The following is a 24,404-nucleotide window of genomic DNA, read 5'->3' on the forward strand; positions in this document are numbered from 1 at the left end:
ATAATGTTAGTGTGGATTTTTCAAAAATGTCCTTTGTGGTGAGAAGTTCTCTTCTATTCCTAATTTGCTGAGTGTTTTATTTTGAAAGAGTAGCTTGTATTCTTTAAAAAGTATTGACACTTCACTCATCAAAAAGTGTGGTGTTTCTGTGTGTTTGAGGAGGCAAGTGGCTATTTAAAACAGTACAGTATGGTCAATGTAGTGCTATATAATTTCCCAGAATTGGTTTTAATAGACCATGCAACTCCCATCTTATACTGCTGGGACGACTATTTCTTAGGGCCTTTGTAAGAAGCTTGATCCTAAGACCACCATACTGGAAAAATCACATGCAGATTCCAGATAAGGGTCCGAGGTCAGTCCTTCAGCTATGCCTAGAAACTAGACATGAAAGTAGAAATTAGTTGAATGCCCACTAGTTACAGCCACCAGTCATACGGGTCACTCTCAGCAATTTGAATGATTATACCTCAGGTCTTAAACATTATGAAGCAGAGAAAAGTAGTTTTTGCTTAACCTTTCTAAATTTCCAGTCAATAAAATTTATGAGATGAATTAGTTTGTTTTATGCCTTCATGCCTCTAAACAACAAGTTGACAAAACAGTAATAAATAATCAAGCCACTTACATTTAACTAGAATTTAACATGAGCAAGGAGATAGAAAATGACATAGAAGCAATATTTTAAAGGATTTCTGCTCTTTATATTTTTTTATAAAACTGCAGAAAGACATAATATCATCTAAAAAGAAATACATTTCACTATACAAAAGCTTTTTATTTTGATGCAACATTTTGTTTTTGCTTTTGTTTCTCTTCTCTTAAGAGACATACCTAGAAAAATGCTGCTATAGCCAATGTCAAAGAAATTATTGCATATGTTATGGTTTCAAGTCTCACATTTACGTGTCTATCCATTTTGAGTTTAAAAGAAACCATGAACAAAACAAAAAGCAACCTACTGGATGGGAGAATATATTTGCAAATGACATATCCAATAAGGAGTTAATATCCAAAATATAAAGAATTTATGCAATTCAACACCAAAAATAATCCAATTAAAAAATGGATAGAAGACACAAGTACATTTCTAAAAAGAGGAAGATATACAAATAGGCAACAACCACGTGAAAAGATGCTCACTATAACTAATCATCAGAAAAATTCAAAGGAAAACCACAATGAGATGTCACCTCACACCTGCCACAATGGTTAGAATAAAAAAGACAAGAAATACAAGTGTTAGCAAGGATGTAAGGAAAAAGAAACCTTCATGCATTGTTGATGGGAATGTAAATTGGTGCAGCCATGTGGAAAACAGCACAGAGTTTTCTCAAAAAATTAAAAATAGAAATACCATATGATACAATAATTCCACTACTGAGTATTTACCCAAAGAAAATGAAAACATTAATTTGAAAATATATATGTATCCCTATGTTTATTGAGTATTATTTACAATAACCAAGATATGGAAGTGTTAAATCACTATATTGTATACCTGAAACTAATATTAGACTGTATGTTAACTAATCATAATTTAAGTAAAAACTTATAAACATATAAATAAAATAAATTTACCAAAAAAAATGATACAAGGTTTTGTAAACTTTTGTGTAGTAACATGTGGGAGTAGCCTTATGCTTACTTCTGTAAAACTGCAGTGTGTATTAAAAAAGAAGAAAAAAGGGCATCTGAGTGACTCAGTGGTTGAGCCCCTGCCTTTGACTCAGGTTGTGATCCCAGGGTCCTGTGATTGAGTCCCGACTGGGCTCTCCACTGGGAGCCCGCTTCTCCCTTTGCCTATTTTTCTGTCTCTCTGTGTCTCTCATGAATAAACAAATAAAATCTTTTTAAAAATAAAAAAGTCCAGAAACAAACAAACAAAAAAAAACTTAAAGTAAAAATATAAAGCATGACACAAAAATGGTGAAAATACATCATAAAGAAAGAAAACCATTGTCAACTTTGTTCTATAGAAATAGTTTCTGAGATAGAGAGGTTCATGTAGAAGATAAACTGAGAAGTATTCTCAGTAAGTAGACCTTTAAGGAAGTTTGTATTAGACAGAGAGAGGGGTTGACATTCAACACTATAGTTTTAATATGCGTTATCCATAGTGATGAATTATAAAGATCATTTATATGCTCCTAATGACTAGTTATTTAGGTTTTAACAAATGTATGTATGTTACTTTTCTATTTTAATTAATTTGACTCTTCATAATTGAATTACAAGAATTCTTTATTTTTTATATAACCCCTTTATTGTACACATGAGGTATAAATATTTTCTCTCAGATTATGACTTCCTTTTTCATTTTATTACTAGTATCTCCTGAAGAAAAATATATATATTAATTTTAGTAAAGTCTAATCAATCATTTAAATATATTTCTTGCTATTATTGTCATAAATATAAAATTTTATGTGAGAAATATTACAAATAATTTTAACACTGGATTTTATACTTTACCAGAGACCTAGTCCATTGCACGTTAATTTTTTCTATGATGTGAAGTAAGGATCTAAATTAACTTATTTTGCAAGTGGATATCAAATTTTCCCAATCTGATATCATCAATGATACATAACTTTAAATATAAAATTCCACTCAAAGATAATTAATGTTACTGGTCACAATATTCCCCCTCTCAATTCTTCCTCTTTTCTTTTGGGTTAGACATAAGGTAACTCTACTTTTTATAATGCAGGACACATGAAATATAACACAGACCTTCCAAGACCTCTGACTGATTAGCTCTCTGTCCTAAAGAAAACCCTCAGGACTCGCTCCCTGATCTGCTTGGTTCTGACCCCATAAATTACAGGATTGAAAGCTGGTGGAACAACTACATACAGATTAGCCAAGAAAATGTGAATATATTGAGGAATATTGTGGCCAAATCGATGTGTCAAGAAAGAGAAAAAGGCTGGAGTGAAAAAGGCTAAGATAACACCAATGTGAGAGCCACAGGTGTTGAGAGCTTTGAGTCGAGCCTCCTTGGAGGGCAAACAGAAGACAGCATGGAGGATCCTGACATAGGAGAGAATTATAAGGAGCACATCCAATAATAAGAGAGAAATGTTGCCAAGGCCAAATAGAATGTTGACTTTGATGCTGGCACAAGCCAGACGGGCAATGCCCATGTGTTCACAATAGGTATGAGGGATGATATGGTGCCCACAGAAGGGCAGCCTCAGGAGGAGAAACACCAGTGGGATCACCATGCAAAGACTCCTCAGAATAGCAATCCCTGCAATGATGATGATGATTTTGCTGGTGAGGATCATGGTGTACCGAAGAGGTTTACAAATAGCAATGTAGCGGTCAAAGGCCATGGCCACCAACACAATGCTCTCCATGACAGTGAAGAAATGGATGAAGAACATCTGGGAAAGACAGCTTTCAAAAGATATATCTCTGAGGCTGAACCAGAAGATGCCCAACATTTTGGGGATGGTGGCTGTGGACAAGCCCAGGTCAATGGAGTCCAACATGGCCAGAAAGTAGTACATGGGCTCATGGAGACTATGCTCAGTCTGGATCACAAACAGTACAGCAGCATTCCCCAGGAGTGCAACAAGATACACAAAGAAAAAGGGAAATCCGATCCAGAACTGCACATCTTCTAGTTCTGGGATACCCAGGAGGAGGAACGAAGAGGGATGGAACTGGGTATCATTAGGTGTAGCCATTCTTTCTGGCATAACTTTTGCACAATTCTGTTGTGCATATAATCATTGACTTCTCATTGGTGAATTCTTCTCCTCTTTTCCCTTTATTCAGATTCCTGGTAAAATGTAAAACAGCAAGGTAACCTTTCTTTGTTTCTACTCAGAATTAACATAAACTATTTTCCTCATATTCTGCTAGCCCCACTTAAGTGTAAAACAGCCTCAGAATCAACCTGACTCTGCAGTCACTTCCCATACTAGAAAATGTTAGACATGAAGAAGGAATAGGAGAAAACCATCTCTCTGCTATACAGAAGTTCATAATCAGAAATTTATATAAAATCAGGTTGGAAAATAAAGTTCCAGGCTCTGCATATCTGGTACTTTTAAACACACTTAAAGTGCATGGTCATTTTTTTTAGTATTTATAATCTCAACTATTCCCTTATTAGGTACATGCAAACAATAAAGGTAAAATTTATTTTACCTTATTTATTTTACCAGGGCAGCAGCTCTTCCAGCCCATGGGTCCTGTCACCATGCTTTAGTAAAACCACTATTTTTCACCAAAGACATCTCAAGAATTCTTTCTTGGTCATTGGCTCCAGACCTCACATATATTCCAAAACTTCATCATATGGACTCTTCAGTGCTCATTATCTCTTACTTACTTTTAGAGCTGCATAAAATACAAACAAAAATAAAATAGACCATATTCCATATCCCTAGAAAATCAATTTATTCCACTTATAATTGTGGATTTTCCAAAAGATTTTTTAAATATTTATTTGAGAGAGAGAGAGAGGGAGGGGCAGAGGAAGAGAATCCTCAAGCAGACTCCTGATGAGTGCAGAGCCTGATGACTTGGGCTTGATCTCATAACCGTGAGAGATCATGATCTGAGCCAAAACCAAGAGTCGGATGTTTAACCAACTGAGCCCCCCAAAAGATTCCTTGTAAATGGACCTTCTTTTCTTCAGAGAAAACATCATTTCTAAGTCTACAAATATTTCTGAAAGCACCCAGTCACTTAATTCTACAACTGTGTACAGATCTATTATTTCAACGTTTATTTATATAACCTACAGCCTGGATTGCATTCAGAAAGAAGACTAGATTCCAGTCCTTCCTCTCTGATTTTTTTTTCTTTAATCATGAGAGACACAGAGAGAGAGAGGCAGAGACACAGACAGAGGGAGAAGGGAAGAAGACACAGAGAGAGGGCCCCATGCGGGAAGCCGGACGTGGGACTCTACCCCCGGGTCTCAGAATCATGCCCTGGGCCAAAGGCAGTGCTAAACCACTGAGCCACCAAGGCTGCCCTTCCTCTGTAAATTCTTAATTCTAAGGCCCTCCCTGTAATTCTCCAGCAGTCATTTCCTCAACCTTAAATCTTCTTTTTCTACCATATTCCATTTATCTCCACCACAGTCCACATAAATGCTTCCTTCCTTGTCACATATCTGAAGAGGGTGAGAAGAGATAATATGGATGCTCTCATTTAATCTCTACTAAACCCTTAATCTCATGTTCATCATTCCCTTTATAACCTTAATCTTGGGTTCTGTTTTTACAAAAGTATCCCTTAAGTCCATGCTTCATAAATAACTTCACAAATTTTTGCATTCAAATATATATTTGATATTCTTTAGTTACTTAGTACTTTTTAGAAGAAATATAGTAATCCCTTTTCCTTTTGCTATCATATTTGACACTTATAGATGGATTCAGAAACAATAGCTAAATGGATACAGGATATATCAGTGCATTTTATTCCTCATTGGCTTTGCAGTCATATTGGTTTTGCCTATGAGACTTTAGTTGGTCATAGGTATACACATATTTAGGAAAACTATTTTATTTATTTAGAAAATCATGAGTGTAGTCCTGGGAAGTCATGAGTGTGATTGTGCTTTACATCTTCATACTTTGACCTGACTTCCATCTATCTATACAGATTTGGCATAGCCCTTTACCCATCTCTTCCACTGTATTCCACACTTTAATCTTGATATGACTTACCTTGATGTCTAAATCTCTAAGAAGCAACACTTTGTAACACCACATGGTGTCTTTGCGGAGCACACTACTTAATATGCTGAAGAGAAAGTATTTATGTTTTTATTAAAGCCCTGCTTCCCTTGTGATAGGTATTATTGTATCTTTGAGACTTTAACATGGTTTAATTAATAGCCACTAGGGAATCTCTTTTGCAAACTCTTTATCTCTACATTGAGACTACAGGACAAGATTTTTCCATTGATTCTGTATTTTCCTAACTAATCAATCCTTTTGCCAAGATGATATAATTGTATGATTTCTTCTTTCAAAATTACATTTTCTGCTGAGTGAAATAAGTCAATTGGAGAAGGACAAACATTATATGGTCTCATTCATTTGGGGAATATAAAAAATAGTGAAAGGGAATAAAGGGGAAAGGAGAAAAAATGAGTGGGAAATCTCAGAAAGAGAGACAGAACATGAAAGACTCCTAACTCTGGGAAACGAAGTAGGGGTGGTGGAAGGGGAGGTGGGCGGGGGATGGGGGTGACTGGGTGATGGGCACTGAGGTGGGCACTTGATGGGATGAGCACTGGGTGTTATTCTATATGTTGGCAAATTGAACACCAATAAAAAATAAATTTATTTAAAAAAAAGAAAGAAAAGTTACATTTTCAAAGCCACTATTAGAAATCTAGTTTATTAGCCTTGATCTTTTCTTATATTCTTCATTATCATGTCCACCAATCCTTTCTCTCTCTCCTCCTCAGTTCATCAGTCTCTCTCTTTCCTTTGCTCTCTCACTCCTCCTTATAATAATATTCATGCTTTTACCATTTAAACAATCTCCCTGATACAGTTACTCCATTGGGTGAAACTCTGCTAATCTATTCATCCTCTTCCTTCTTTATTCACATAACCCAGTCTAAACTTCTTCGGATGGCCAGTTGGCCTTTGAAGTGTTCTTCAAAGCCACCTCCCACCACTCACTCCTCCTTCATTTCATTCTAGCCACAGGATACTTGGTACCTTTCCTCAAATATTATTAGGTCATTTTCATCCCAGTTTTTTTTTCTTTTCTGTTTACACAACCTGGAACACCCTTTTCTAATGCTTTCAAAAGTCTTATTCTCTCTTTTCATTCAATTTGTCCTCAAATACACCTGCCTCAAAGAAGCCCTTCATGAAATTTGTATTTAGAACTCTATTTCTTTACTTAGCCTGCTAATTTTGCTAGAATACATTTGTACCTATGTAAGACTATATTTTATTCATTCCTTTTTTTCTCATTCTCACAAGGTTATTGGTTCCTAGAAGGCAGAGACCATGAATATCATCATAGTTGTATGCTCAGTCACTAGAGGAGTATCTGGAACATAGCGATAACAAAATAATATTCCTCAATGAATAAATAATAAAACAATGCCAAAGAGGGGAATGTTAACATATTGGAATATACTCTTACTACTTGCTGTCTTCTCAATGTCTTAATGGGACACCTATTCTCATAACTGAGTATGAAATCATCCTTTATTCTTCTCACTCTTTTTCGTGACTTCTCTTGCATGTCACAATATTGATCACTCTCTCCTTCATAATATTGCGTCCTCACCAAATTTCTGAAAGGAAATTTTATAAGATGGACAGTGTTAAGGAGATAGATGGTGGTGTTGGTTGCAAAACATTAAAAATGTATTTAGTAACACTAAATTGTACACTTAAAAATGGTTATGTGCATTTTTCCAAAATAAAAATGAAGGGATAAAAGGTAAGAAGTATGAGACAGTGAGAGCCATAGTCATCTCAGTGTTCATTGGGGGACACGCACCACAAAGAAGCCACATGGCCATTGAAAAGCCTCATGCACTCTCAAGCTCTTGGTCCATATGTACTTTACTTGCCTTGTGAGTATATCTAGGAAACAGCTAACATTGTTAGCCCTTCTCAGGGGGAGTGGACTAGAGAGAGCAAAATAAGTTGCTCAAAATAAAAGCTGTCACATTAATAAACAAACTTGGCTTTTAATATTTTTTTTAATTTTTTTATTTATTTATGATAGTTACAGAGAGAGAGAGAGGGAGGCAGAGACACAGGCAGAGGGAGAAGCAGGCTCCATGCACCGGAAGCCCGATGTGGGATTCGATCCCGGGTCTCCGGGATCACACCCTGGGCCAAAGGCAGGCGCCAAACCGCTGCGCCACCCAGGGATCCCAAACTTGGCTTTTATAAGAAGCAGATAACCATGTCCAGAATCAGGTGCAGCTAAAATGAGCTTTACAAAGAAGTCACACTGTCACTTTATCATTAATCAAATCTAGCATCATTAATAAGGGAATAATGAAATTTTCTGTATATCCTAATGTAACTCAATATTGAGCTCAGAGCACCACTTATAGAGTATTCTTTTTTTTTTTTTCTTTTTTTTTAATTTTTATTTATTTACTTATGATAGTCAGAGAGAGAGAGAGAGAGAGGCAGAGACACAGGCAGAGGGAGAAGCAGGCTCCATGCATCGGGAGCCTGATATGGGATTCGATCCCGGGTCTCCAGGATCACGCCCAGGGCCAAAGGCAGGCGCCAAACCGCTGCGCCACCCAGGGATCCCACTTATAGAGTATTCTTAATAAGAGCTCCTTAATCCATATATAATAAAAATATAAAAAATGATTTAATACACAGAAAACTACCTAGTGCCTTCAACAATTTCACATAGATACACAAAGACACATACATATACAGAGGCACATATAGAGGAATAATAGCTATATTGCAAAAATATGTTTTATAGATAAGTCTACTAAAGTATTTAGGGGTGCAGTATCATAATATTATTTACTTTAAAATGTTTCAGAAATTACATGCATATTCACATGTGCATGTGTGAAACATACATGTGAAAATACTAATAACTCTTGAATGTGGGTATATGGTTGTTTGACTCCCTATTTTTCAACTCTGTATGTATGACAAATGTTTTATAAAACATTTTTATTTAAAAAAAGATTTTAATTATTTATTCATGAGAGACACATAGAAAGGCAGAGACACAAGCAGAGGGAGAAGCAGGTTCCCTGTGGGGAGCCTAATATGGGACTTGACACCAGGACCTTGGGATCATGACCTGAGCCAAAGGCAGATGCTCAACCACTGAGCCACCCAAGTGTCCTTTTTTTCTTTTTAAAGATTTTGTTTATTTATTCATGAGAGACATACACAGAGAGAAGCAGAGACATAGGCAGAGGGAGATATAAAACATTTTTAAATGACAAAGCACTACTAATTTTTTTTGAGATACTGAGAAAATAAAATAAGAAAAATTATGGTGTATTAGTAGACCTGTTATGAAACAACGGAATCAAGTTAACAATTATTAAAAGGAAGAGACATAAGATACATAAAAATCAAGAATATCCACTTCAAAATATAACTTCAAAAACATTTGAAGCAAAAAGTAATCAACAGACAGAATGACTAAAACAAGTGTGGATGAGTATGCTGAGAAAGGGGAACACTCTTGCAGTGTGGTGGGAATGCAAACTGGTTCAACCACTCTGGAAAACAGTATGGTGGTTCCTTAAAAAGTTAAAAATAGAGGGCACCGGAATGGCAGAGTCGGTTGAGCATCTGACTCTTGGTTTTTGGCTCAGGTCTTGATTTGAGGGTCATGAGATCCTGCCCTAGATTGGATCTTAAGACTTTCCCTCTTTCTCTGCCCCTCCCTCTGGGCATGTGCTCTCTCTCTCCCTCTTTCCCTCTTGCTCTAAAATAAATAAATAAATCTTTTTTAAAAAATTAAAACTTGGACTACCTTACAATCCAGCAATTGCACTACTGGGTATTTAACCTAAAGAATACAAAAATACAAAAAATAAATTAATTTAAAAAAAGAATACAAAAATACTAATTCAAAGGGATACATACATCCTGATGTTTATAGCAGCATTATCAACAATAGCCAAATTGTGGAAAGAGCACAAGTGTCCCTTAACAAATGAATGGATACAATGGAATATTACCCATAAAAAAGAATGAAATCTTGCATTTATAACAACATGGATGGAGCTAGAGAACATAATGCTAAGTTAAATAAGAGAGACAAACACCATATGATTTCACTTATATGTGGAATTTAAGAAATAAAACAAAGGGGAAAAAGAAAAAGAGGCAAACCAAGAAATGGACTTTTAACTACAGAGAACAGATTGATGGTTAACAGAGGGGAGGTAGGTGAGGGAGTTGGGTTAAATGGGTGATGGAGATTAAGGAGTGCACTTGTGATGAGTACCGGTTGATATATGGAATTGCTGAATCTCTATATTGTACACCTGAAACTACTATTACACTGTATGGTAAATAATGAATTTAAATAAAAACTTAAATCAATAAATAACAAATTTAAAACAAAATAGATGAAAAATAATAAATATGAAATTCACCTTAATGAAATCAAAAATACAAAATAATCTGCGGATTGAGATTAAATATACAAAGTATTATAAAAAATGAAGATCTCAGAAATATGTTTTTCTTACTTCCTTTCTTCCACCCATTTCTATACAACTAATCTCTTCTTGCACTCTAAAATTCACTTGAAGATATAAAATAATGTCAATTTCTGAGGAAGAAGAGCTTTATGTTCATCTTCAGAGACACTGTAGTGAGGAGACAGATGATTGTTTTAGATGAAAGCACAAAATGCAAAGGATAAGGTACCTGATCTCACATAAATAAATAATTAAGGAATTTCTTCACAGTCAGGGGTTTCCCAAATAGAAAAACACTGCCAGAATTCTGGAACTGACATAGTAATTCAGGCTCAAGTATCTGAGTATCAATCCCTCTCTAGCCAAAATAATTTTCTAAAATTTAGGTCAAATTACCTTTGCTCTCTGCTTAAAGGGATTGTTAGGCCTATATCATCCACAGGGATAGGTACAGTTCAAATTTATCAGCTTTGCTTGTAAAGGTATCTATCCTTTGGCCAATGCCAGCATCTAAAAACTCAACTGAGAGAATTTATCTTTTACATCAATCGATCCATTAGAAAAATCCTTGAATCTGCAGTGTTATTTCATGTTTCCTCAGCCTGGAGCACCCCTATCCTGCCAAACTTTCTCTGTTCCTCATTACCACCATTAGAATGTTTAGTGACCATTTATTTATAATTTTACCAGAATGGTCATAATGTCCAAGAATGCTTCTCAATGACTCCTAATAAACTCTCCCCCCCATTAATAAATGTTGTGCCCCAATAAATCCCATGGGTTTAGAATTATTTTGGAGAAATAATTCATTCAGAGAAAAATCTTGTTCGTCACAATTTAGATGTGCTGGTTGAATGGCTGAGACATAATTAATATACATTCAATCCACACCAGTCAATTTAAACACCATCTGCTCTTTCTATGAACACATCAACAGAATCATTCTTAAAGACACACATAAGCACTCATACACGTACAGAGAACACACATTTTTAAACTGTTATAACTAGCAATTCTGAGAGAGAAAGACAAAACAAAACCAGAGGAAGATACAGAGACAAAAACAATAATGAAAATGTATTTGGGATCTCTGGGACTTTTCTCTGAATGTGATTGAGAAAGAATACATATCTACCAATTCACTCTTGCAATCCTTTTTATTTATCCATTTTACTTTTCACCAGGTGATTTCTTTCTCTTTTTTTAATAATAAATTTATTTTTTATTGGTGTTCAATTTACCAACATACAGAATAACACCCAGGGCTCATCCTGTCAAGTGCCCCCCTCAGTGCCCGTCACCCAGTCACCCCCACCCCCCACCCACCTCCCCTTCCACCACCCCTACTTCGTTTCCCAGAGTTAGGAATCTCTCATGTTCTGTCTCCCTTTCTAATATTTCCCACCCATTTCTTCTCCCTTCCCCTCTATTCCCTTTCACTATTATTTATATTCCCCAAATGAATGAGACCATATAATGTTTGTCCTTCTCCGATTGACTTATTTCACTCAGCATAATACCCTCCAGTTCCGTCCACGTCGAAGCAAATGGTGGGTATTTGTCATTTCTAATGGCTGAATAATATTCCATTGTATACATAAACCACATCTTCTTTATCCATTCACTATCCACATGCCTTGATAACTCTTCTCTCTCTACCCTCCCCCACCAGGCTGAGCTCTATCTTTCTCCAAATTCCTCTGTAGCTGCCACTTCCACATAGGTTCCTTTGGAGTAGACTCAGTCACATTACCATCGTCTGAGAATATTCTCTAAGAATGGAACCATCAAGTACTTCTACAATCTCCCAGCCTAAACTTCATCAATAACTGCCTGTTCTGTGTCACTGAGCCAGCTCTAAGGAGAGAAGATTCACATAACACTTAGAGCCAAAAGAGTGAGGTGCCATGTCATCACTCCCTGAAACCTACCACAGGAAAAGGACAGAAACTGAGCCTAAATACTCGGAAGTCTTTGGACAGAGGACAGGATGCAATGATCTAAAAATGCCTTCTAGTCTCCCCGTTCCTCACACTAGCCTCAGCATTGGTCTCTGCCAATTCCATTAGTGTTTATCTTACTTCCCCCTCAGGTAGCCAATTTGTGATTTGGAATTTTTGACAACTGTACCAAATCTGGTTTGGCACACATTCCTATTAAGGACACTCAAAAGCAAAGAGACATAAATGAAGCTGTTTTTTCAACTTCCCATTTGTGAATTAAAGCCTTGGGGCTTCTGTGCTTCCAGGGCAGAGAGTGCTCTATTATTTTATAGTGTCTATGGTTAGAAGGCACAGATATTTCTGCATAGTGCATCCTGCTTTCATCTGGTCATCTAATAATTGACATAATGACTGACTGCTCCAGGAGATCACTGAATCATAGTTGAATTAAGTATTTTACTTTATATATTCCTCAGCATGCCACCAGTATAGTCTACTGCCTGTTTCTTTATCTTAACTATATAAAAGGCATAGAAAGTAGATATAAAGAGCATTTACTCAAGATATTCTTAAAACAGTCTTCCTCCAAAATTTTACAGCCTTCCATGAATGGAACAGTTAATGACCACACCTTTCAAAAAGTTTATTTCTCTGAAATTTTTATTTCTCTAAACTAATTCAGAACTAACTTTCCTAATATAAGTACTTAAAGACAATAGATTGTGTCCTTACCTGTTTTAATGTTTTAAAATAGACACATGCAGCATTCCAAAATTTAATATAGATGGATAGATACATATAATGATTATATTAACTAAATATCATTTATAGAAATAGTTCAATAAATTAAATATATTAATTTAAGAATGCATAAGCCAGTCTAAGTCTCCATTATTTTCTTTTTCTTTTATTTAATTTCTAAATTCATGATTATGCTGGCTTCCCTATATACATGAGGAAAATGATATAACTACTGAGGATTGTAGTGAGCACTATATGCATATACGTTTATAAAATAATGACATCTACCTCTATATATACTGCATTCACAATGCATAGGTATGTTATATTAGTGTAAGATATTATTATTTTTTATACTTCTAGCTACCACATTACTTCTTTATAACCTATTAGATATTATCAATGGTAACCTACATTTTGTTCAATTAATAAACCCCTTGGAATATAGGAGGGTTGCAACTTGAAAACATCTCTTTGGCTTATATGACAACTTCCTACTAATGATGGAATGAATTTGAATAAATCACTTATGGTTTTTAAATATAAATATATTCATCTCAAAAGTGGAGGAAGTGCTATATATTTTAAAGTACTATCTTGAGAATCCAACAATATAAATGGAAATACTTATAAACTAGATTTGTATAAATTTTAATATCATCACCAACATTCTATTATTACTATTAAAGAAAGTTTCAGTTTCTGGATAAATAATATTATTGGTCTTAATATTCCCCTATAATTCATCTCTTTCCTACTGGGTTAGAATTAAGGTAACTTTACTTTTTATAATGCAGGACACATGAAATATAACAGAGACCTTCCAAGACTGATTAGCTATCTGTCCTAAAGAAAACCCTCAGGACTCGCTCCCTGATCTGCTTGGTCCTGACCCCATAAATTACAGGATTGAAAGCTGGTGGAACAACTACATACAGATTAGCCAAGAAAATGTGAATATATTGAGGAATATTGTGGCCAAATCGATGTGTCAAGAAAGAGAAAAAGGCTGGAGTGAAAAAGGCTAAGATAACACCAATGTGGGAGCCACAGGTGTTGAGAGCTTTGAGTCGAGCCTCCCTGGAGGGCAAACAGAAGACAGCATGGAGGATCCTGACATAGGAGAGAATTATAAGGAGCACATCCAATAATAAGAGAGAAATGTTGCCAAGGCCAAATAGAATGTTGACTTTGATGCTGGCACAAGCCAGACGGGCAATGCCCATGTGTTCACAATAGGTATGAGGGATGATATGGTGCCCACAGAAGGGCAGCCTCAGGAGGAGAAACACCAGTGGGATCACCATGCAAAGACTCCTCAGAATAGCAATGCCTGCAATGATGATGATGATTTTGCTGGTGAGGATCATGGTGTACCGAAGAGGTTTACAAATGGCAATGTAGCGGTCAAAGGCCATGGCCACCAACACAATGCTCTCCATGGCAGTGAAGAAATGGATGAAGAACATCTGGGAAAGACAGCTTTCAAAAGATATATCTCTGAGGCTGAACCAGAAGATGCCCAACATTTTGGGGATGGTGGCTGTGGACAAGCCCAGATCAATGGAGTCCAACATGGCCAGAAAGTAGTACATGGGCTCATGGAGACTATGCTCAGTCTGGATCACAAACAGTACAGCAGCATTCCCCAGGAGTGCAACAAGATACACAAAGAAAAAGGGAAATCCGATCCAGAAATGCACATCTTCTAGCCCTGGAATACCCAGGAGAAGGAAGGAAGAGGGATGGAACTGGGTGTCATTAGGTGTAGCCATTCTTTCTGGCGAACTTTTGCACAATTCTGTTGTGCATATAATTATTGACTTCTCATTAGTGAATTCTTCTCCTCTTATTCCTTTGACCAGATTATGGCAAAATGCAAAAGAACATTTTGATCTTCTCTCATTCTAATTCAGAAAGGAATTAAGTAATTATTTTAGTCAATGATACCATATTATATACTTCAAAATTGCTCAAAGACTATATCTTAAATGTTCTCACCAAAACAAGCAATTGATAATTAAGTGATATGATAGGAGTGATAGCTAAATCTATGGTTGTAATCATACTGCAATATATAAATCCATTGAATCAACACACTATGCACCTTGAATTTACATAGTTTTTTTATGTCAATTATATTTCAATTTTTTTAAGAATGAAAGGAGATTAAAGACACTTCACTTTGTGCTCTTCTCTCCTGAGCATCACACATTACCAGGAACAAAACCAGTCTTAATCTGCTGCCACTATCCCTAATAAGAAAAGCAACATAAAGACAAGAGGGCAGAAGAACATCCTCTGTACAGTTGAAATTCAAACTCTGGAGTGTAATCAGAAATAAACAGGAAAGGTTAAATTCCATAGATTATGTATTTGATCGAGTCCACATATTTTTACTTAATGTAGATAGTGCTTTCTTTGGTAATTATAATCCCAATCATTCCCCTATTTGGGAATCTAAAAACCCCAAAATGTAGTGTACATGATTCTGTGTTTATGTGTGCATATGTGTGTTTATACATTTTATGGGTGCTTGTGAATATTAGGTGGTCTAGTTTTTAGAGCAGAAGAAACCATTTGTTTGTTCATATGCTTGAAAAAAATTCTACCACATAAAAGTTCTTAATTTAAGAAATTCATAAAAGAGGAACTAATTAAGAAGAGACAGGACAAAAAAAGAAGAGACAGGACAGCAAATAATTTCAATGTCATATTTTAGAAAACAACTCAGTTGTTCTTGAAAAAAAGTTACCTATTGGATTTAAAAAATAAACAATGACTAAGAGGAGATATTTGACAAAAAGTATTTTGTAATGATGATGAAACTAAATTGAGAGATTATTTTGATCTAGAAAAACTTATCATAAGTAAAAGTATCCAATAAATAACATGTCTAGATATAGGCCATCTGGGGGAAGGAAGATGAAATATTCCGGGCTTTCAAATTATCTCTCCCATATATCCATGGGGGGAGATCAGGAGCATCTTAGACATCCTAAAATTCAATTTCTACCAAGATTCTACCCTGCCACTCATGTCTTTACAGATGTCTCCCTTAAAGTAACATTGAAAGAGGAAGTATCAAGTGATTTTGTTTTATAGCACTCATTCAGAATATGTGGGAATTCTGAATTTATTTATAGTAAATTAAAAATTTTAAACAAACAAGGAAGAGTTTCATTACTTCACAGTTTATTTGGGAAAAACTAGTCATATAGAAAATTTAGAACTGATTGTGACGTGTCTAACTGCAGAAAGCTTTGATTCAACTTTAGGATTACTTGGGTGTTGGTATAAGTCAGAAATGACAGACATCCATTACAGACAAATGCATATAAAGGTCAGTACATTCTATTTTAAACCCATGCCAAGATAAATACCTTTCTAACTGCACCTAATTGAAATCTATGAAGAGTAGTAAAGAAAGAGAGAGAGAGAGAGAATTTCAAAATTGGGGAAGTTTTCTCAGGAAATAGATATCTGTATGTGTATACATGTGTAAGTAAACTTAGGGCTAGGGAGGAGATAATTGAAGTTCTCAATTTTGTAATGTGTAACTATCAGAGGCAGTTTTCTGTCTTCCATTAGTGGAGAATATACAGGTTAAGTGAAGAAGTGTTCTTCACAGTTTATTCCAACAAATATTTAGGAGATCCTTTATGCACCATCATTGATTAGGAAACTTGTCACAAGCCCTCAAGGAGGCCATTAAGTGGTAAGGGAGATAAAATTCTAAAGATGAAATTTAAAAATTGGATAGCAAGTGCTATGTTAGAAGTGTGTACAGAATGTTGTGGGTGTGGAGGTGGACCAAGAAAAATTCCATAAAGAAGATTAGACTAATGCTAAGACTCACAGAACAATTATTCAGCTAACAAAGAACATAAATTTTGTTCTAGATGGGGTGAAGAGCAAGGAGAAAGTGGAAATACAACCAGAGTGGCCAGTGGAGGCACAAAAAAAGGAATCTGTTATCATCTTGATGACCTTTTCCAGAAATTCAGTAGGTTGATGAGCAAACTCTGAATTGGAGTCCTGGGGCTCCCTACAATAGAAACTAAGAATATAAAATAGGGCTACATCCCTAGGAAAACCTATCCCAAGTATTTCGTTAGATTTTCTAGGAAAGCTTGAAAATTAGTCCTTCTGAGAAAACCTCATTTTCAGTCAGTAAACATTGATCAAAGCAACCAATCACTTATCATTCTGTAACTATTTCATTATCTATCCATATATCTTCCAATCTCTCCCGGATTTAGAAATAAGACTCCATCTCAGTCCCTCATTTAACCTCTTAACTCTAAGGTACTACATGGCATTATATCCACCTAACCAGCAGCCATTTCCTCCATGTGTCATCTTCTTACTTGATGTTATTCCATCAAGCTCCACCACATCCTAGTATCCACATTTTACCATTTCCTGGAATTGTCAGCAGAAGGAGGAGAGATGGTGGACACCTGCTTCCCTATCCTTGCCTAATCTTGTAGTCTCGTGGCCATCCTGCTTTCCTGCATCTTATCCTTCTTTCCTTAGACACTTCATTTTCCTAGGTGTTATTTTCAAAAAAAAAAAAAAGTCTATCCTTCAGGGCCATTCTTCATTATTCACTTATTCACCAATTTATTAATTCAAAAACACTTATTAGTTACCTTTACTATACCTGACAGAGCTTTAGTCAATTTAATCATGATATGACTTACATTGGTCTCTAAATCTCTAAGTAACATTCCAAGGTATCTTCTTAGGACATGTCTCTTATTATGCTGAATAGAAGATATTTATATTTTTCTTACAGCCCTACTTCCTCTGGGGTTGGGATAAATAATATCCTGGAGATCTACTCCCAGAGGACTGTAATTATTTGACCTGCCTGGCAGTTGCAGGAAGCATCCCCTTAGAGGGTGCATATTTATTTGACCTGAATTGAAGCTCTTTTCCTATGAACAGTCTTTTCCCTGGGCTATTAGTCAAAAAGAAGAAATAGAAATTATTTAACACTGCAGCTTCCTGAAGCAAAAATATTAGTTCGAGCTAAAAGGAGATTGACTTAAAAGGAAAAGGTGGGGAATGAATTGATCTACAGGGTTTTTCGAAGTTCTGAAATATTCCTAAACAATAAAGCCATGAACATGTACATGACTATGCGCATGCCCAGGAAGAAATCCCTAATCTGTCATCTTTGGGTGACTGAGGAAATAATATTAAAATGCAGAATGCAGTTCATTACGATAGAAAATATCTGGTATACTCAAGAAGTCATTTCTCTCTCTCTCTCTCTCTCTCTCTCTCTCTCTCTCACACACACACACACACACACACACATCACGGGATGGGTGAGGTTGTTGTTACTTTGCAGATTGTACATATTTTTAATTTAAAAAATTATACAAAAATATTCCTATGAATATAGATTTTAAAATCTTCAACAAACTACAGCAAACCAAATGCAACAGCGTAATAAAAGGATAATCTAGCTTGGTTTATCACAAAAATGCAAGGTGATTCAAGATAAGAGAATCAATAAATATATTACCTAACATTAACGGTATAAAGGAAAAAGAAACATGACTCTCTCAATGATGCAGAAAGAACATTTGATAAAATCTAGAAACCTTTCATAATAAAATTCCTCAACAAACTAAGAATATAAGGAAATTCCTCGACATGAAAAAGGGTATTCATTGGGGAGGAAAAAACCAGAAAACTATAGTTTGTATCATACTCAATGGTGAAAGACTAAAAACATTCTCCCTAAGTTCATACACAAGAATGCTTCCTTTCAACATTGCTATCTAAAAATTTTCTGGGAGTTCTAACTACAGCAATTAGGCAAGAAAAACTCATTAAAATATAAAAGGAAAGAGTAAACTATCTCTACTCGTGATATAATCTTATGTAAAGGATTTTATTAAAGCTAATAAATGAATTCAGCAAAGTTACACAATACAATTTCAACATACAAGAATCAGATATATTTCCATATACTAGCAATGAATAATCTAAAAAAACAGATTAAGAATAAAATTCCATTTACAACAGCAATTAAAAATAATAACATATATACTTACGAAAATTGAAACCAAGGAAGTATATGTTTTTTGGTCTTGGGTTTTTTTTTTAAGATTTTATTTATTTATTCATGGCAGACACACAGAGAGAGGCAGAGACATAGGCAGAGGAAGAAGCAGGCTGCCTACAAGGAGAATGATGAGGGACTCCATCCCAGGACCCAGATCACTCCCTGAGCCCAAGGCAGATGCTCAACCACTGAGCCATCCAGATATTCTGTAAGTATGATATTTATATATTAAAAGCTATAAAACCCTGCTATAGGAGGAAACTGTATTCTCTAGCTATATCCAGAGTTTAGGAATAGGACTATATTTTGGAAATCTACAGGATTAATAAATTACACTGAGATTATTCTGAGTTTAATACCAAGACTGCCTTTGTGTTTAAATCATATAATGATCCTAATTTCCTTTTCCAAACTTTCTAAAATCTTGAATATAAATTGTAGCAAACAAGGGAAATTTTAGGTATAATTCAATTGGAACTAGACACAGAACTCATACAATTATTCAAATTTAATATGACTTAGCTTCAAGTGAGAAAATAATATTATGTATCCTTAATCCTAAACTGTAGTCTCTTACATTCCTCGATCCAAAAGGCTGAATATATTGGATAGAGTGAGGAAGAGAAAGAAAAGAAAGAAAGAAAGAAAGAAAGAAAGAAAGAAAGAAAGAAAGAAAGAAAGAAAGAAAGAAAGAAAGAAAGAAAGAAAGAAAGAAAGAAAGAAAGAAAGAAAGAAAGAGAAAGAAAGAAAGAAAGAAAGAAAGAAAGAAAGAAAGAAAGAAAGAAAGAAAGAAAGAAAGAGAAAAAGAGGGAGAAAAAAACAGAAAGAGGAAAATTGGAAGAATCATATTACGAAGAAAAAGGGAGCAAGAATGCCAATAAGAACAAGATGGGAACATTTAAATAAAAATAAGAAATGATATTTTTAAAAATGAGTAATAACTCTAAAGAAAGAAGACAAAACTTGAGGACTAATATACAGAATACAAATCTATAGAACAGATGCTCTAATTTAAATTAAACATCGTCACTGAGCCAAGGCTTACACTTTATGATTTTTTTTCACCTGAAAATGACATTATTAGATCAGGGTTCCTACAGGGTCTAAACTTACCTAAAGAAGAGACACATGGAAAAATGAGAGAGTTCTCACCCTTTCTCACCAGTCATTCTACTCCCAAACCTCTGCTGCCTCCAGGACATCTTCCCTTCCCTTCAGTGCTTTGCCTTAGTCTGGTTTCATGGGGTGGGTGAGCAAAATGGGCAGCAGAGGTAGCTTTGGCTTGTCTCCCAACTCTAAATGAATTTCCAATAAAAAATAAAAATATGGCTGCTACTGTCTACTCTAACAGGAAATCTAAAACAGGGGTGAGGTGAGACTATTAAAATGTGGGTGGTAGGTGGCTATGCCTTCCAATGTTGACACAGAGCTCTTATTTCTGTACAAATATCTTCACAACTGTCTCTCGGATCTGCTTGGTCCTGACTCCATAGATGACTGGGTTGAGGGCAGGTGGGACAACCACATATAGATTAGCTAAAAGGATATGGATATAGCGGGGGATGTTTCGACCAAAACGGTGTGTCATGAAAGAAAAAAATGCCGGTGTGTAAAAGCACAGCATGACACAGACATGAGAACCACAGGTATTGAGAGCCTTTAGTCGGGCATCCCGAGAAGGAAGGCGGAAAACAGCTTGAAGGATAAGCACATAGGACGAAGCAATCAGGATCACATCCACAATGATATTGGAAATCACCATGAGCCCATAGATAATGTTGACCTTGATGGGTGCACAGGCCAACCGGGCAAGACCCATGTGCTCACAGTACGTATGAGGGATGACGTGATGCCCACAGAAGGGCAGCCTCAGAATGAGAAACACAAATGGAGTCACCAGAATTAAATTTCTTCCAACAACAACAGAGGCGAGGATGCCGATTGTTTTATTGGTGAGGATCATGGTGTACTGGAGAGGGTTGCAGATGGCAACAAAGCGGTCATAAGCCATGGCCACCAGGAGAACAGTCTCCATGCCTGTGAACATGTGGATGAAGAACATCTGAGTAAGGCAGCCCCTGAAGCTGATCTCTTGGAGGTTGAACCAGAAGATGCTCAGCATTTTGGGGATGGTGGACGTGGACAGACCCAGATCGATCATAGACAACATGGCCAGGAAGTAGAACATGGGCTGGTGGAGACTGTGTTCAGTCTTGATTGCAAACAGGATGGAGATGTTCCCCACGAGGGCAATCAGATACACAACACAGAATGGGAAAGCAATCCAGATGTGGACAGTTTCCAGCCCTGGGATTCCTAGCAGGTGAAAGAAGGGGGGATGGAACTGAGTGTCATTGATGGAAGTCATTCTCCTAGCAAGTGTCACTGAATTCCCATTAAGGTGTAGGGAATCTCAGTCTCTTTATGGTCTTTTCTTATCAAGGTCCTAGAAAGTGAAAAAAAAATTTAATTGGTATGCTAGAGGTAATGGCGGGAGTGGTTGATTACAAACATTAGAGAGTCCCTTCTTTCCAGAAGGTAATTGAATAACTTTCTTAGTACACATTATTGTTCTGAGATTCTTCATGGTGATATTATCTGTACCTTAGATTTATCATAATATGAGATCTTTGAAGGAACCGAGAGTATTTCACATTGTAGTACATACCTATTTTCATTCAATTCGATGTCCTCCATGATGGTCTTCTGTATGAAATATTCAGTTATGATCTCTACATCTCTTGTATTTTCGTATTAGTGTGCACTGCTATCATATAATACACATTTTTTCTTTCGTTTAATCTTTACTATCTTTTTATTTTTCCCAATTTTTTCTAATTTTATTGTGATAGAATATACATAACATAAAATTTACTATCTTAACCATTTTTTAATTTAAATGGAATTAATAAAAATATAATGTATATTTGTTTCAGAGGTAGAGATCAGTGATTCATCAGATTTATATAATATCTAATGCTCATTACATATCTTAACCATTTTTAAGTATAAGTTTCAGTAATATTAAGGACATTCATATTGTTGTACAACCAATACCACTATCTACAGAACTTTTTCATTTGGCAAAAGCTGAAAATCTTTACCCATTTACAATAATTCCTCACCATCTCTAGTCACTACCATTCTACTTTTTTTTTTTTTTAATATCCTCTTTTGACTCATGTGCCAGGCTCTGCTAACCAGCATTCTACTTCCTATTACTATGAGTTTGGCTTTTTTTTTTTAATATTCCATAAAAACTGAGATCTTCAAATAGTTGTCTTTATGTGACTTATTTAACTTTAGTATGATGTCCTTACGTTCATCTATATTGTTACAATGGCAAGATTTCCTTCTTTTTTAAGGCTGGTTAATATTCCATTGTATATGTAGACCACATTTTGAAAATTTCTATCCCTAAGTAGGAATTTAAGATAAGTTGGTAAAAGTGGATGTTAATCTGTGAAGTTTACCATATGAAGTTCTTTTTCAATAACTTTTGACTTCTGTAACTGTTAAGAGAAATGTGACAGTAGATCTGATCTGGTGCCTAGAGGTGGAAGAATGAGAATTAATTTCTTAATGGACACAGGATTTCCTTCTGAAGTGATGAAATTTTATAGAAATAGATAGTGGTAACAGTTGTACAGTGATATAAATGTACTAAGTGCCACTGAATTTTAAACTTTAAAATGGCTAAAATGGTAACTTTTATGCATATTTTACAATAAAGAAAGAACTGCTGGTTATATATATACATAGATAGGTAGATGATAGATAGATAGATAGATAGATAGATAGATGATTGATAGATAGATAGATAGATAGATAGATAGATAGATGATAACTAACAAAGTCCAAAGAATTAGTCTAAGCGTTTCATAGAATAAAGCCAGAGAATAAGGAAAAAGGAAGGAGAAAAAGAGAAAATACTACCTATCATAAATATATATATTTTTAAAATTTTATTTATTTACTTATTCATGAGAGACATAGAGAAAGGCGAGACACAGGCAGAGAGAGAAGCGGGTTCCATGAAGGGAGCCTGATATGGGATTCATTTCTGGGACTTCAGGATCATGCCCTGGGCAGGCGCTCAACAGCTGAGCCACACAGGCACCCCTATCTACCATAATTATGTGAAATAACAAGAACTGGCAGTTGACTGAGTAGCAGACAGCAAGGTTCACTGAGATTTCCCTAGACTGTCTCAGCTGGTGTCATGACCAAAGGGAATTTCTACTCATTTTCATTTCAATTTCTCAGACTCTCTGGCACCTGGAGATTTCATTATAAATTCGCTTAACACACACAACAACATTTTGTTAATACCTCTTACTGCATATTGAAAGTATATATATACATATGTAAATTTCAGTAACTGAATTGAGTTGCCAAATGACTCCCTAAGATAGAAGATAGGGAACTTGGTAAGTGTTTGTGATCAGTGAGTTTGCAATGTATGCTTAAAATAGTGAAAGGGAATAAAGGGGAAAAGAGAAAAAGTGAGTGGGAAATATCAGAAAGGGAGACAGAACATGAGAGACTCCTAACTCTGGGAAACGAACAAGGGGTTGTAGAAAGGGAGGTGGGCGGGGGGTAGGGGTGACTGGGTGATGGGCACTGAGGGGGGCACTTGATGGGATGAGCACTGCGTGTTATTCTATATGTTGGCAAATTGAACACCAATAAAAATGAATTTTTAAAAAGACTGGAATTGGTTTCACAGAAATTGAGTTAAGACCTAGAGAATTGAGGTCGGGAATAAAGTGGCACAGATCACTGGTCTGGGCAGAGGTAGGAAGAAGACTAAAATAGCAAAAAGTTGGAGAGGAAATATCTGCTAGCACCTACATTGTTTCAGGCACATTAAACCTCATCTAGCAAGAACAGAATCAGGATTGCATCCATGCCACAACGCCAGTGATATTAAATGCTATCTACTTTTGCCTCTTTTTTCTATCCATATTGCCTTGATAGTGACTGAGACGTAGAGAAAAAAAAAAAAAAAAAAAAAAAAAACAAGCCAGAGTAGGCAAGTAAGGATAGAGTAATGAGCTTGAATTCCTTTATAGTTAGACTGACTCTACACATTAATATAAAAAAGGATAAAATATGGTTATCAGCTGTTGATCTCTCTCTATGCTTTGTATTTCAAAAAGATTAAACTGAATTCAAACTTCATTATTGCGAGACCTGACTTTATGACTGTTACCATGACCCAAGATAAGCCAGGAGGTAGAAAGCATAGCTACAGCAAAACCAAAAATATCTTTGGAACTAAATGAGTAGATGTAGAGTAAGTAATTTTGCCTTATTCAAAGAGGGGTTTGGCTTTTGTTCTTGGCTTCTAGAAAGTAATCTTGTCATATCTGATAGGAATTTAGGGTGGGGGGGTGGTCAAACCAGATCTTTTTTTTTTAAGATTTATTTATTTATTTATTTATTATTTATTTATTTATTTATTTATTTA

At 35.6% G+C, this 24,404-nt stretch overlaps 4 protein-coding genes across 4 annotated transcripts in view; all 4 read right to left on the minus strand.

The window, feature by feature from the left end:
* Positions 1-24,404, minus strand: part of LOC119864989 (olfactory receptor 52E8-like) — a 60,969-nt gene that overhangs the window by 9,069 nt on the left and 27,496 nt on the right. Inside the window, exon 3 of the mRNA XM_038568860.1 lies at positions 7,144-7,297. The gene's annotated coding sequence lies outside the window, so the exon portion shown is untranslated. The remainder of the gene's footprint in view (positions 1-7,143; positions 7,298-24,404) is intronic.
* On the minus strand, positions 2,757-3,710 carry OR52E8C (olfactory receptor family 52 subfamily E member 8C). Its single transcript, NM_001389001.1, is given in 1 exon segment — positions 2,757-3,710. A coding segment is annotated over 1 exon segment (954 nt).
* On the minus strand, positions 13,680-14,621 carry OR52E8 (olfactory receptor family 52 subfamily E member 8). Its single transcript, NM_001388717.1, is given in 1 exon segment — positions 13,680-14,621. A coding segment is annotated over 1 exon segment (942 nt).
* OR52E4 (olfactory receptor family 52 subfamily E member 4) lies at positions 20,364-21,299 on the minus strand. Its single transcript, NM_001388718.1, is given in 1 exon segment — positions 20,364-21,299. A coding segment is annotated over 1 exon segment (936 nt).

This window comes from Canis lupus, chromosome 21 (assembly GCF_011100685.1).
Source record: "Canis lupus familiaris isolate Mischka breed German Shepherd chromosome 21, alternate assembly UU_Cfam_GSD_1.0, whole genome shotgun sequence".
In the NCBI taxonomy this organism is placed as follows: Eukaryota; Metazoa; Chordata; class Mammalia; order Carnivora; family Canidae; genus Canis; species Canis lupus.